The sequence below is a fragment of the Pinus tabuliformis genome, chromosome 9 (assembly GCF_031772625.1).
Source record: "Pinus tabuliformis cultivar Carrire ecotype Pingquan chromosome 9, CPIR1, whole genome shotgun sequence".
NCBI classification, from domain to species: domain Eukaryota; kingdom Viridiplantae; phylum Streptophyta; class Pinopsida; order Pinales; family Pinaceae; genus Pinus; species Pinus tabuliformis.
Window position 1 is genome coordinate 161,685,075 of NC_142307.1, and position 15,404 is coordinate 161,700,478.

At 41.6% G+C, this 15,404-nt stretch overlaps 1 protein-coding gene across 1 annotated transcript; it reads right to left on the bottom strand.

Annotated features, from left to right (window-relative positions):
* Nucleotides 1-1,896: 1,896 nt before the first annotated feature.
* On the bottom strand, nucleotides 1,897-2,754 carry LOC149147630 (RING-H2 finger protein ATL52-like). The gene has a single exon (XM_089441900.1). The coding sequence runs from the start codon at nucleotides 2,752-2,754 to the stop codon at nucleotides 1,897-1,899; it is 858 nt and encodes a 285-aa protein (XP_089298026.1).
* Nucleotides 2,755-15,404: the final 12,650 nt, after the last annotated feature.

Sequence of the window (15,404 nt, forward strand, 5' to 3'; positions counted from 1 at the left end):
TTTTAGCTGAAAGTTTTTTGTTTCAAAGATGGATAAGGATTTGCTGATTTATTTTTTTAATTGATAGTCTAAATTGATTCTCAAGGGAATATGCTCAACATTTGCTTCAAGTGAATGCTTATTAATCATTGTAGTGTCATAGAGAGTTTGTTAGATCGCCTTGACTTTTAATTTCTTAGAGATTTTCAAAGCATACTTAATTTTAGACAAACTGCCTTATATCTTGGTTGTAAAGGATAGAAACTCTTCAACCCTTTTGTTTTTTATCAAAACAGATTTTTAAGGGTTAAGTAACATCAAAGTTCATAATAATATTTTTGTTGCAATAGTTATTTTTATATATATTTATCAATTGTAGATACAAATAATTTAATGTGGTTGTACTAGTATATACACATTTGAAATATATATGGTATATAATTGCTTTCGACAGAGATTCTATATGAGGCAACTCTCACTCTCACAAGTATTTGTAGATCTAAAAGTTGTAGTGCATAGTTGTTGAGAAGAACTAACTACTTGGGTACATGTTTGCTTTGAGATCAAATAAAGAAATATATTGAATTTATGAATTTTGTATACATATTTGAAACATATATGGTACACGATTGCTTTTTGAGAAACATTTTATATGAGGATTTGCTTTGACTAAATTCTTAAATGAACTTTTAAAATGATTATGGTGATAATATTTATTGATTTATTTATTATTTTATATATAAATAAAATACAAATTAAATATTTTAATAAAATATTATAAAAAAATTGTAATAATGAAATTATTTTTTTAAGAATATATAGGGAAGAGGTTGAATTGATATAGTTGTGTAAATAAAACTGTCTCAAGTTTTATTAAAAAAATAAATATGTCTTTTTGAAATTAAATCCAAATAAAAAAGAAATATTATATTAAAATAATTATATAAATAAAAATTTCTCAAATTTTATTTCAAATAATTTAATATTTCTTTTAAAATTTAAATAAAAATAAAGAAAAAATAAATTACAATCTAAACACTCGAACTACTCACCCAAAATATATTTCCCAAAATAATATATATAATTATTTAAATTTGTGCAAATATTGTTACTCATATGCACCATTGTATATGTCGAACAGGTCACACCTCACATATACTATTTCAATGGTAGTCTCAAATTTGGTGAAATGCGTTGATAAATTAACCTCCAAAACTCTGGCACGGTAAGTCAAATCCAATGTTTGTCAGACAAGTTAGGTCAAAAATCTGTACGAAATACTTGTTATAATTAATTGCAGATAAGATGAGAAATGAATGACAACTCTATGGTTAGATTATGTATTTGTTTAAATTTGACAGTATATAGTTTGATAATATCATTGGGCTTATAGACTGTGAAATATGTATATTCAAATTTTATGGATTTTGTATACAGATTTGAAACATAGATGTTGCAAGAATATATAAGAAACTCACAACACAAACTTATTAGTTATTTTATTGATAAAAAAAAAAGTAATTTTTTTTAATCCAGAATAACTTACAATTTTGGGGCAGTTCAATTAGTGATAAAATAATGTGAAATCTGTGAAAATTAAGAGATCCAAAGTTCAAATACTCCCATTTGTGATGGATTTAATACCAAAAAAACAAGGCACATGGGTTTAGTACAAAAAAACAAGGCACAAACCCGAAGAAATTTATTCCTTTGGATATTAAAAAAAACAAAACTTTACAACTCTCAGAAAACCATCAGTGTTCTTCACAGAAAATTTCCCTAGCCAATTGAAACGCTCCTGATTAAATCAGTCCAAGCATCTCACATCAATCCTAATGGATTAGGCAACTGTTATGATTATAGAGGAAGAATGGCATTTGATCTACCTCTGTTGTTCCCAAGCATCTCACATCAATACTAATGGATTAGGCAACTGTTATGATTATAGAGGAAGAATGGCATTTGATCTACCTCTGTTGTTCCCAAAGAACAGGACCTCTTTATAATATTGCTTGAACCAGCACTAGCACTGTACATCACTTCATCATGCTGATGAAGATCTATGCAATATCTATGAGATGATGAATCCATTGAGAATGATCTCCTCACTGCCTGCAATGGTTCTTCACACAACTGTTTTTCCTGATAAACTTCTGATCTCTGCATATTGCCTGCAAAATCACTGAATGTTCTGTTGTGTTTTAAGCTTTTGGGCACTGGAGTTGGAGTTTTGTCTATCTCATTATCCTTCTGCTCCCTAATATTGATACCCATGCTTGTGCCAACATCCAGTGTAGCAGATTCGTTTCCAGATCCAGACTGGTTAGCATACGCCATTTCTGCATTCATATTATTTTGCAGATCAGGGGAAGTTATCAAAATCTCGTTGCCTATGAAGTGGGTATATTCAATTCCAGGATCCATGATATTAGCCCGACAGAGGGGGCAGTTGGAGTGGGATTCTAGCCATGAATCGAGGCAGATAAGATGGAATGCATGGTTGCATTTGGGCACGAGCCGAAGGGGTTCCTCTTCCTCAAACTCATTCAAGCAGATCACACATTCAGTCCCTTCAATAAAACGCTCTTTCTCTATGTACCTGAAGACCGGAATTGATCGGATCACTGATTCATCCAGCCCATCGTCATTACGATCCCTTGGCTCTGTTAGGGGAAGCTGTGTATTGGGATCTTGATGGCTATCCCAACTGGTGCAAAAGCTGCATTTGGCCACAATGGCGTAATAGCTTATGACTAGAAAGGCAGTGGCTAACATGCCTAATATTACCATCAACAGAATCGAGAAATCGGGGCTTGTTGTTGAATGGGATGGGGTTGAATTAATGGGATCTGCGAATGGCAGCTTTAATGGCGGACAGGCGGGCCAATCGGGCTGGCACGACAAGCCATTCTTGCAGCACAGTGGAAACTGCCCATTTCCCTGCAAAGCCATCTGGGCTTTCTTCTTTATAGCTGCATATGGATATAAACAGGACTTTAGTTCAATAGCCAGTGGAGAAAGTTGGGGCACTGCAATGCAGTGGTGAAGTCAATGCTCATGAGCTAAAATTGGAACTTATCAGATCTGTGACTGGTACCAGTAAGAGCAATGGACACACAGGAGAAATTAGTGAGGCTTTCGATGCAGAAACCATTGATGTGAACATAGATTTCAGTTGACTACATCAACAGAGTTTTTTTACAAGTATTTTCATGCAGTAGAGTCGGTAAGTGGCCAAAATCTTAAGGTAGAGGTTTTCACACCGGCTTTACTAGATGTTTTGTTTAAGAAATTATTTTTAGGATATATCAGATCAATGATTTAGGGTCGATGTGTGTTTTTTTAACTTTTCGGAGGTGTGTTCTCTTAACTTTTCAGTGAAGTGTATTATCTGGACCAAAAATGGATAGTAAGATCAATTAATTACATAATTATAACAAAAATACAATTGTAAAATCTTAATATTCACTAACAATAAAGTATAAAAATATACTTATTACTAAATTTGAAATTAAATTTATATATTTATTTGTATTTTATTTTATTATTATTTTATACAACAAATTGTTTTATTAATATTATTTTTATTATCTAAGAAAAATAATTAATCAATTGATTAGAAACTTGTCAAAAGCAATAATAAAGCCAAAAAAATAACTATAAATTAATATTCTTATAAATCTTACAAAACTAAAAATATAAATATTTTAATTTAATAAATAATTTATAAAAGAAGATTCAATAATTTTTTTTTAAGATAATATTATATAAAAAATTAAAAGATGAATAAATAAATGAAATATAAAAAAGCACTTTTTATAAAACTATTAAAAATGAAGGCAAAAGAATGAATACAATAAACTATAATCAAAATCTAAGTTAAAGTAGAGAACTAAGAAAAGAATTTTATATTATAATAATAATAATTTAATTAAATTAAAATTAAAAAAGAAGAAGATTATAAAGGACCTAATAAAAATAAAAAGGAAAAAATCGAAACAAAGGTACATAAGTACACGAAAAAGAAAGCATGGGCGCGAGAAAAACAAAAAAGGAAGAGGCCTAGGAATAAAGGGATGATATCCAAGAACTATTGATCTTCCATCTATCATCCCTATTAAGCTTATTAGATCTTTTCTCTATCTCGATGGCTTCTCTCAATTTACGATGATGGAAATGATCAATCTTAGCAAGGACCTTAAACATATGTGGTGTTTTGTCTTTTCAGCACGTTCAACTAAAGCAGAGGAGCGAGCCCTATAATGTCTTAGGTCAATTGTGTGCTCTTGAATCCTTTGATATATGGAACGACCAGTTTCTCTAATGTATGGGGTTCCACGGGAACATGGAATCAAATAAACACTCTTTATGTTCTTAGGATCCACAGGGTTTTTGACTGATCTTAAGGAGCCACAAATAGTTTTCAAGGGTCCAAAGGTTGAAGAAACCTTGTGCATCCTACGAACCCGAGCAATCTTGTCCATAGTCCCTTGGATAAAGGGAAGCTAGACATTGGAGGCAGCTTCAAATGACTCTTTTTTAATCTTAGGATCTTGACTGGCTTTCAAAAAGACTTTGATACCTTGGTATTTATTGTAGCCATTCTTTTAAAAAACAATAAGGAGATAGGTTTTCTCATTCACAAGATAGTCTTTATTAGAAACCCTTAAAGCTTGAGTGGCTATAGTCTTGAGAACACCTAGCTTTTGAGCTGGAAAGTAATGGGAATTCACATGTAAATATTACTCAATGTGGGTTTTTTTACAAAAGCCCTGGTGAGAGAAACAACCATCATCTTTTTTTGAGATAAGTACATCAATGAAGGGATGCTACCGTCAACTTCAGATTCCATGGTAAACTGGATGGAATTTGATTGATTGTTGAGATGCTGAAAAAATAAATCTAATTTCTCATGACCATGGGGCCATAAGATGAAGGTATCATCAACAAACCTTTTTCACGTCATCGACTGAAATTGAGCAGAAGCTAAAGTTTTAGATTCAAAATCTTCCATGAACAAGTTAGCAATGACTAGAGAAAGAGGGGGAACCCATCGCTACCCCGCAAGTTTGTTCATAGAGTTCACCCTCAAAACTGAAGAAAGTAGAGGTAAGGCAAATCTCCACAAACTTGGTTGTATCGAGTTCAGTGATGTGATTGATTACATCAACAACCTCATTAATGGGGATGTTGGTGCAAAGAGAAACAACATCAAAACTAACCATAATATCACTTGGCTCAAATTTGACCTCTTTTAACTCATTTATGAAAGAGTAAGAGTCCTTAACAAAATAATCAGTACAACCAACCAAAGGCTTCAACTTCAGGGCTAAAAATTAATAATTATTGAATATTCTCTTTATACATTATTTATTAAATTAGAATATTTATATTTTTAGTTTTGTAAGATTTCTAAGAATATTAATTTACATTTATTATTGATACCTTTCTTTATTATTTTCTTTTTCGATTTATTATTGCTTTTGAAGGTTTTTAATCAATTAATTAATTTTTTTTCTTAGATAATAAGAATAATACTAATAACAACTTGTTGGCTTGAGGGGGCCTGAACCAGGTTCAGCATTAATTAGCCAAACAAATCCCTACACTATTGGCCCTTTCGGCATCAGCCCACAGAGTGCGGACCGAAGTCTCACCTGAAGCAGTATGGGGGGATGCTGGAACCAAGTTTCTGCACCCTGAGATGGTTGTGATGTTGTTTGATTTCTTCTATCCCTGCCTTTGTGCAGGTGATCCTGCTCTAGGGCTTGTAAGACAAACCCTCTATTCCGGCTTTCAATACCTTCGCGAAAGTATACGATCGACCTTCGTGCAGCCCTAACCTGTGGCTCAGGTACTTTTGCGCTGTTATGGCAATGTGTTGTGCAGATTCCTCAATTACCCTAAGTGATTTGCTTATTTTTCCGAATACTTAAATTTATCACCATGTAATCAGATATTCGTAATTGCGTTTAATTATTTAATGTAACTATATTCATTCGCGCATCATAGAAGCATAATAAAGGAAATTCATACACAAGATATCCAAACCCATCAACAAAACAAATACACAGAAATTTTAGAATAACTCCTTTTATTAATATCTTCCAAGTGTTACAGACTCTATTCACCCGGTGCACACAACTGCAGGGGTCGGCGCACTTAGTTGTGGACTTCTACCCTAGGCCTCTGTGCACTCAACTGCAGAGCCTCTATCTACACTACAACCCAAGACTTAGACTTCTTGCTCTAAAGCTATGACTCTCTTACATGTTCGATGCCTCTAACTACTTAGAGCTTAGCTCTTTTTATACAATCCCATGTTCTGCAGACCATGGGTAGGTCTCTTACAACCGACTTTACTTTACAAAATTAAGGGTGGACTACCCTTTATGACACATAACACCTTAGCGCTCTGTGACCACAAAATGCGGAGTCTTTACAATAATATTACAAAAATTGACTTAAACATGGGTTTTTAGCCCCAAAACTTCCTTTGGGGGATCCCGCTCCCAACAGGCCCCCAACACAAACATTGTGACTCACCCTTGAGTCACTCGGTAGGCGCGAAGATCTTTGCGCAAAGCCTGTCCAGCTTGTCACCCTGATGACCGCAACTTCGGCTGTGCACTGAGCTGCTTCCTGCTTCACATCTTCGATTGTCTTCTCGGTTAGTGCCTCAGCCTGAAGTTGTTGTTGCGTCGCTTGCAGAGTTGTAAGCTTGCCTTCAATGTGTCCTGTGACTGCGCAAGCTTCCTCCAGCCAGGATTTTAGTCGTGCCTTCAGAACTACTTCCTTGTGCAGCGCTGCGTCCATCTGTTCCTTCAGCTGCTTGGCTAACCTCTGTGTCAGCACGACGGTTCGTGTTGTGCCCTTAACTTCGTCATAGCGCTGTTGGAGTTCACGCGCTTCCTTCTCTAGCCTCTGGATGTTTGGGTCATCCTGCAAGCCAGTCAAGACCTCAAACGATTGTTCGAACAACTGTGTACATTCTGCTACTTCACTCTCCACTACCGCGACTGCTTCTATAATAGCGGTCGCTCGCTGTTCCTTTACCTTTGGTGGTGTTAAAGGCTGAGCCCTCAACTGGAGCTATGTAATCTGTAGGTTTAGCTCCAACTGAACACGTGCCATCTCCGTTCGAGTGTCACACACCCCTGTGGCCAATTTACAGATGCGGACCTCGACTGGCTCCTCCTCCAGAATGGCTGATTCTGAGACCACTCTGCAAGCCTCCTCCACGACCTGTATGATCTTCTTGCTCTAGCTGGTCGCCCCGGCCTCGGCGGCGATGACAACATTCCTCTGTAAGGTCATATGCTCATTGTTTATTTTCTGTTCACTGATCACTTGGAGGGTGCGGTGCTCGCGGGCCCTCAGCTCTGCAATTACTCCATCCTGCAAGAGGTGGAGTGCTTCATGTAGGAGCACTGCTAGGTTCAATCCCACTCCCTTCAAGGCACTGACAGTGGGCCTGTCAGCCTCATTTTCTGTTGTTAGTGCTCCATCCGGCAGCACTAGCGCACTGGAAGCCTTCATGCGCAGCATATCGGCAACCTCTGATGTGTCGATAGCCAAGCTGGTAGACACCGTACCAACTTGCGATGTGCGGGTTTGCAACTCCTGCAGTCCAGTCTGGATGGCCCCTAGGATGATCTGTTGCTACTTTTCGAATTGCTACAGGGCCTTTGCGGTGACATCTCTGACTATGTCACTAATGTCATATAAGTCACCCTCCGTTAGTGTGATAGGGTCCAGCGAGGTTTTGGTTGCCTTGGATTTCTTTCTGGACCCTCCCTTCTCCAGCTCTCTTGGGCGCTTAATGCAGGCGTACGTCTCCTGAGGGTCCGCGTTGTGCTGCTCTGTGTCCTCCTTTTCAGTTCCAGGTGAAGGAAACTGCGCGCCTTTGTTAGAGCCCCTCTCTGTGCCACCTGCCTTTTTTCTTGCCTCCTTTCCTGTCTGTTTTGCCTGGGCCTTCTTAGTGACCTCCTTCTCCTCTTTTCGACCAGCTACGCCATCTTCATCTTGAATTATTCCTTCTTCTTTTTTGCAGCAGACTTGCTTCCACCCGCCGCCAAGTCCGTGGTGGTATGCCACTCCACTGGCCATTTATCCAGCATTGCATCGATGGCATCATCTATAGCTAGGTATGGAAAATCGTACCACTTCTGCGCAGGGTCCTTTCGCGCCCTGATTGATATCCGATGGAAATCAGCTTTGAATTCGACATAGCTCTGCAAGTTAGCATATACTGTGGGCGACAATCGCGTCTTGCGATTGATAGCCATCCTGATATTCATTTCCATAAAGATCCAGAAGATCTTGTTGTCTTGAACGCGCTCTGCGTCCTTGGTCGCCCATAGCGAAGAGTACTTCACTGCTTCAGGGAGGTCCGGTGCAACCAAGGGGAATTGGCTCTCTTCTAGTAGCTCCCACGCTACGAGCACAATCGATAGCAAGAGCCACGCGTAGTGGAACGTCTTGCTTTTCTCTTTCGCTTCACAGCAGTTCGCTAGGAATTCTCCACAAAGGTAGTTAGACCAGTTAAACTGGACTCCTTCCGTGCATTGTTGTGAGAGCGTGACGACAAGCGTTGGTACCTCATCAGCGCGACACTTCCGCATCACCTTCCCTGTAAGGATCTGCATTGCCACCTTCACAACGGGGTCGCAGAAGCTGGAGATAGAGTACCCGTGCGACTTCTTCACCAATTTGAACTTCTCTTTCATTGATTCTACGAGCACCAACTCGCCACCCTTGCCACCAAATATCATTGCTAGAATTTCGCCTGTATACGACAGGCACGTTATGCAGTGAATCAACATATTGGTGATGGGTATCGGCTCCTCCCGCCACATACACCCATCATGCACCAAGCATAGCAGTTGCTTGATGACCAACACTATCACGGGGGTGTGGTTATAGTGTGGTACCCAGAGCAGGTTGAGTAATCCTTCCTTCTCTACTCCTCTGAGCCACTTTCGTGGCTCCAGTGCAGTCATCCCCGTATTTGTGTCTATGATGCGGTGCATCAACTGTTTGGTCGCCAGGTGCGGGAACTTCTCATGGTCCACCAAGTCCTAGTCTTCGAGCTTCAATATCGGCACCCGTGCCAAACGCAGACCGTCAAAAGTGATTTCATCTAGTAGCAGAGGGGTTTGTAGGGGAGTCTTACTTTCATCAATGTCCTTTGGGACCTTGGACTTAGGCTTGCGTGGAGGGACATACTTCGGAAACTGTGTAATAGGGTCCACACCTTAGGCTTCAACCTCCTCTATTTCCACTCCCACATCCTCATTGTCCATGGGGATGTCTTCGATATCCTCCTCTTTTGCCTCTACGTTTATAGCCTTGCCTTTCTCTTGGGCAGTGGGCTTTGGTGGGTTTCGTCTTGGCGACGCGCACACCGGTATGGCAGGATGCTTGCCCTTCTTGTCTTTCATGGTCTCCTTGGTTGGGGTTGGCTTCAGTCTCGGTGTTTTCGGGGATTTAGGGACCTTCGCCAATACTTCGGCTACTTTCGGGGCAGCTACTTCGGCCCCCATATCAATTTCCTACACATTTTCCTTGGCTGCCACTCCTTCGATGTTCATAGCTTCTGCGTGGGTTGACATGACGCTTTTCACTAGTGCTTGTGTCTCTTTTGACAATTGTTCAAACACCGGACTCGCTATCAGATCTTGAAAGAATTCACAGTTCATGTGCACCTGAAAGCGCAACAACTCAATTCTCAAAATGCCAAGTGTTTTTTGCTAGGCAGCCACTTGTAATTTATAGGGCATTTTGAATTCAAATCCGACCGTTCCCCCCAAAATTAGTTCATTAATGCCGGATTGGCGGCAGATTTTCAAGGATCTAAGCCATAAATTTCGTCTTAAATATCGGTCGCCCGCTCCATTTGGCCTTACTTCTGCCGTCTTTTCATGAATAGTGACTTTAACAGTCACTTTCTAGCTGACCTGTGCGATTTCTCCCTGGGTAGCGTAGCTCCCTCTGCACTTCCGCAGACCCAATGACATGTCCTCACTCCACACCATCTTCCAATCGTGCAGCTCCCCCACCTGGCCAGTGTAGTTTATAGTCCCGTGCCTCCTTTCAGCTGCTTGGAGTGCTAAGACTATGCTACTTTCATTTAGTCACATGACCGGACCGCCGATGTATGGCTTCAAGCGACTGCCATTCACCTTTCCTAGGAAGGGTTCTCCATTGAACTTGACCAGTTGTACCGCTCCTCCGTCGATAATCTCCTCAATAACATAAGGCCCTAACCAGTGCATCCTTAATTTCCCTGGAAATTTATCAAACTTACTACATATAACAAAACCAGGTCATTTACCCTAAATGTGCGCAGCTTGATGTGTCGATCAAGCCATGCCTTTTCACGCTGCTTTTGGACCTACTAGTGAAATCTAGCCAAAAATATTTCTTCTTCGAGCTCATATAACTGCACGAGCCTCTCTTCCAGGGCTCCGCGATCCGTTATACTTGTGAGTGCTGCTATGCGCAGACTAGGCACGATGTATTCCATGGGCATTGTGGCGTCCACACCATAGACAAGCCTAAAAGGGGTTTGTCCCGTCAACTTCTTGCATGTCGTTCGATAAGCCCACAGTACTGCAGATATACGTAGGTCCCAATCACTTCGCTGAGCATTACAAACCTTGGTCAGTGCGTTTTCAAGAACTTTGTTGAACGCCTCCACTGTCTCGTTAGCCTATGGGTGATAAGGTGTGCTCTTATGGTGATATACCTGAAATTCCTACATCAGTGTGCCGATCATCTCATTCAGGAAGTGCATACCACGATCACTCATTAAGATCCTTGGACACCCAAATCGCGTTAGTACATGCTCAAATAGGAACTTCACGGTCGTCGTGCCTGTGCAATCCTTCACCAGCTGCGCTTATGCCCAACGAGTCAAATACTTAGTCGCAGTGATAATGTACCTTTCTCTTGTCTTCCCTTGTGGTTGAATGGGTCCTACAAAATTTATCGCCCACTTCTCAAAGGGTTACAACATCATTTGTGGATTTAAAGGCATTTCATCCCTCCGCGATGGTCTGCCCGTTCTTTGACATGCATCACATGCCTTGCAATATGATTTTGAATCTTGATGAAGGGTTGGCCACCACAACCCTGCACGTAGAATCTTTTGTGTGGTTGTTCTCCCTGCATAATGTCCTCCCGCAACACCCCCATGAGCGTCTGCGAGGATGCTGCTTCTTTTGAACTTAGGTACATACCGTCGCAATATCTCATCAGTCCCCATCTTGTATAGATGCCCAACAATGACAGAGAAATCTGTCGTGCGCACCACTAATTCCTTCTTTTGTTGGACAGAGTATCCTTCTAGTGCAGTTCTTGTTGTTAGGAAGTGTATTATATCCTCAAAATGACCATCCGCGACACGCACTGCAAATAGTTGCGCGTCAGGCAATCCTTCTTCCAAGTTAGTAGGTTCCTCCCCTGTTTTGATGCGCGACAGATGGTCTGGTCCCACGTTCAATCGTCCAGGCTTCACAACAACTTCAAAATCATACTCCTGGAACAATAAGAGCCATCTGCAGATTCTCCCCCCCAACACAGGCTTATTGACCAGGTACTTTAGCATGGAGTGATCTGTATACATCTTAAAATGGCCTCCTAGCAAGTAGTGTCGATACTTCTGAAGCGCATAAACCATAGATAGCCCCTCGCGCTTAGTGGTAGAATAGTTCTTCTCAGGTTGGGTCTTTTCTCCATAAGCCTGCGTCCATTTGGCCAGATGCACGCGCGGATCATTTTTCCCATCATACTTGTCTGTCAGTTGTATCTTAGGCTTCCCAAATCGTGTTCTCATCATCCTCCTACATTCGTGCCAATCATCAAAGCTTCCCTTGTGCGTACCCCACCATCTTGCGGGCGTAGCGCGCAGTGCCTAGTCCAAGGCCTGGAAGTGCTGCTTTTCTGGTACCTCCCTTTCAAATGCATCCAAAAAGATATCTACCTCATTCAAACCATCATAAGTAGGCATATTTCTTACCTCTGACGACACACAACGCAGCGACTGGGTCATCATGTTGCAATTCAGCGTAGTTACTTCATGTAATCGATTCTGCCAATGTTCTATTTCTTTGTCGGAGTCTGAAGTGCAGGAACTCTTGCGATCCCATGTAATCCATCCATCTGCGGTGGGATTCACCCAATCTTGGTCTCGCGCTGTTATCTTATAGATACAGTCCAGGTCGTCATCACTCTCATAATCGCGGACAGGTTTAGTATAGCGCGATCCTTCAGCAGGATCGAGGGGTACTATTACGCGCAACGATTTCTTCTCAAAGATCATCTTTCACTTCTTCAGATTGATTACCCCATTCATATCAGTAGCCTAGTCAATTCCCAGGAGCGTAGGATAGGGATTGTTGTCATCCACTATCTCTATTACTTCAAAGTCAGCCAGTGCGCTCGCTCCCTCAATATCCACGGTCACCCCCTGTAGCTACCCCATGGGGATGATTTTCTGCTGATTCGCCATCCTTAGCTGAATTGAAGACCATTGCAACGCAGGTCTTCCCATTTTCTCCCAAGTCTGTTTTGGTAGGACATTCGCATCTGACCCCAGATCCAAAATGACCTGATCCATTTCATATTCTCCTATTTGTGCGGTCAGTCTCATCTCCTGTCCCATCTTAGTTATATGCTTGCCAATATTTCGTACTACGTGCAGTTCACCTGGCGCGGTTCCAGTGCATCTATTGATGAGTTCCTGTAACCCTTTCAAAACCTTACTATTGCGTAATAACTTCATACAGGTTTCCAAGAAAGTTGTGAGCATAGAGGGGTCCATTTCTGGCTCAGGCTTATCCTTTCTTCCTGAGGTGGAGGCCTTAGCAAAGCTCTTCTTAGCTTCCATGAAGCCTTCACGAGCGTGGTCCAAATCAAAATCAGCCTCTTTTTCCAGGGCTTTGCGAACCCATGTACTATCTTCTGGTTGTTTCCCCTTGTCATCTCCTGTCGCGATTCCACTTTTGAGCACTATATTTATGTTTGGATCTTCCTCGTGCGGCTCAAACCTCATCATCTACAGGTTCTGAGTCGACGGAGGTGGTAGCACCCCTTTATCATGTATCCTAGCTATCAGCGTAGGACAGTCTTCTATTTCATGATCAAACAACGTGCAATACTTGCATGATGGATTCGTTGGATTAGTGCAATCGTGGGCATAGTTTCCTAGTTCTCTGCAATTGTAGAAAATCAACTGTCCTCGATCTCTGCCATGTCCTTCTCCGCCTTGGCCTCATCCGCGCCCCTGAAATCCTGTCCATGCCATCCCTGCATTCTGGTCAAGGGGTCGCGTTTCGGCCTGAACCCTATAGGTGGGAGTTCTATCCATCATCAATTCATAGCTCCTGCAAGTATGCTCATCATGTCCTACCGACCTACAAAAGTTGCAGAACAGCTATTGCGGTGCTTGTACATACTTCTGTAGCAAGTGACAGTTATCTGTGGCATGTTTTTCGGCTACCTGATAGATATCACACCATAATGCATGCCCCGCGCTACGTCTTGCTTGAGCTTATGGCCTTAAAGGCATCAATCCTCCTCCTACAATGTAGTTTGAAAAGACCGGGAAATGGTCTTTGTCATGACCTTGACTCTTGCATTTCAAGCACCATACCTCCTCGCGTACCTCTGGTCGAATTGTCCTGTCCTGCTTCAGACTTTGCATCTCAAGGCACAGATTCTTCAGCTGTGCATGGATCTGTTGAACTCCTAGATTAGGATCTTGCATCAGAGTTTCATGTAGTCTCATGGCAATCTCTAAAGCCTCTCCCTGAGTTGTTATCTTCTGCTACGACAATGCATTTCTTAAGTGAGGTAGTAGCGAAGCCACAAACCACTCGCGATGTTGTCCATTTGTCAAATTCATGTTGGCTTCGCGGATTGTACATTTCAACCTCTGATCTAGTTCCCAAGGCATCTTGCCTGGTTGCATCATGATCTCTTTGAATCCCACAATCGACTGCGCCTCAGATTTAGGCCTACTAAATTCCCTATTTAGTGCTACCTGGATGTTTGCTACTCCAGCTTTCGGTTATCATTAGAGTACTTAATATACCAGGTTAGTGCGCGATCTTGCAGAGCACTAACCAGTGTCGCCTTCTTTATATGATCATCTGTAACACCTTGAGCTTCCCATACAACCCTCACAACGAACTAGAATTGGTCCGGGTCCTCATTTCCCAAGCCTTTGAACAAAGGCAACTTCACTGTATTTGCCATACTGAACCGCGATGGAGGTGGTACAGGCGAAGTTGGTGGTGAGGGTGGTGAAGTTGGAGGTGGTGTGGGCAAAGGTGGTATTCGCGGGGATCCTTGTCTTATTAATTGAATTCGCTATCCCTTCCTTATCACTTCGTAGAGGTGAAATCAAGGGGCTATACTTCGGACCCTTTTTTCCTTTGTTCCTGTAAGTTTTTCTGCTTCGCGTAGTCTCGAACATCAAGGTAGTTGCATAACTCGTTTTTTGCACAACAACATTTTAATCCAAGTATTCAAAGATTTTACGTACTTACCTCGCGGTCCTTTCAAAAAACGTCGCTCCGCCTCACTATAGCTAACTGAGGCGTCGACGGCGAATTTAGTCACAAATCCTCCTATGACGCGATCGAGTCCATGATCAATAGCACGGGCAATCTTATCCTCCGATGCTTCCAAACTTTGCACTAGCTCTGGGGTCCGCACAATGGGACCGTCAAGTTTCCACCTTCCTTGGCTATCTGCTAGCTTTGTGATCCACTCGTATAGCTCGATAAGGAAGGAGCAGAAAAATATCTCATGGATCTCTGTATATAGGTATCTGTCCAACCACTGTTCTTTTGTTAGTTGTGGGTTTCTGTTCTCTTGTGTTGTGAATTCGTGGATTTTTCTATCCAACCAATCTCCAATCTCCTTCTTAGTTGGATTCCAGTGATACGACATCACACATTTCTTATGCAGATTCTGGTCCTGACAACGGAACCATTTGTTGGCTTGAGGGGGCCTGACCCAGGTTCAACGTTAATTAGCCAAACAAATCCCTACACTACTGGCCCTTTTGGCATCAACCCGTGGAGTGTGGACCGAAGTCTCACCCGAAGCAGTATGGGGGGATGCTGGAACCAAGTTTCCACACCCTAAGATGGTTGTGATGTTGTTTGATTTCTTCTATCCCTGCCTTCGTGCAGGTGATCCTGCTCTAGGGCTTGTAAGACAAACCCTTTATTTCGGCTTTCAATACCTTCGTGAAAGTATACGATTGACCTTCGCGTAGCCCTAACCTGTGGCTCAGGTACTTTCGTGCTGTTATGGCAACATGTCGTGCAGATTCCTCAATTACCCTAAGTGATTTTCTTATTTTGTCGAATACTTAAAGTTATCACCGCGTAATCAGATATTCGTAATTG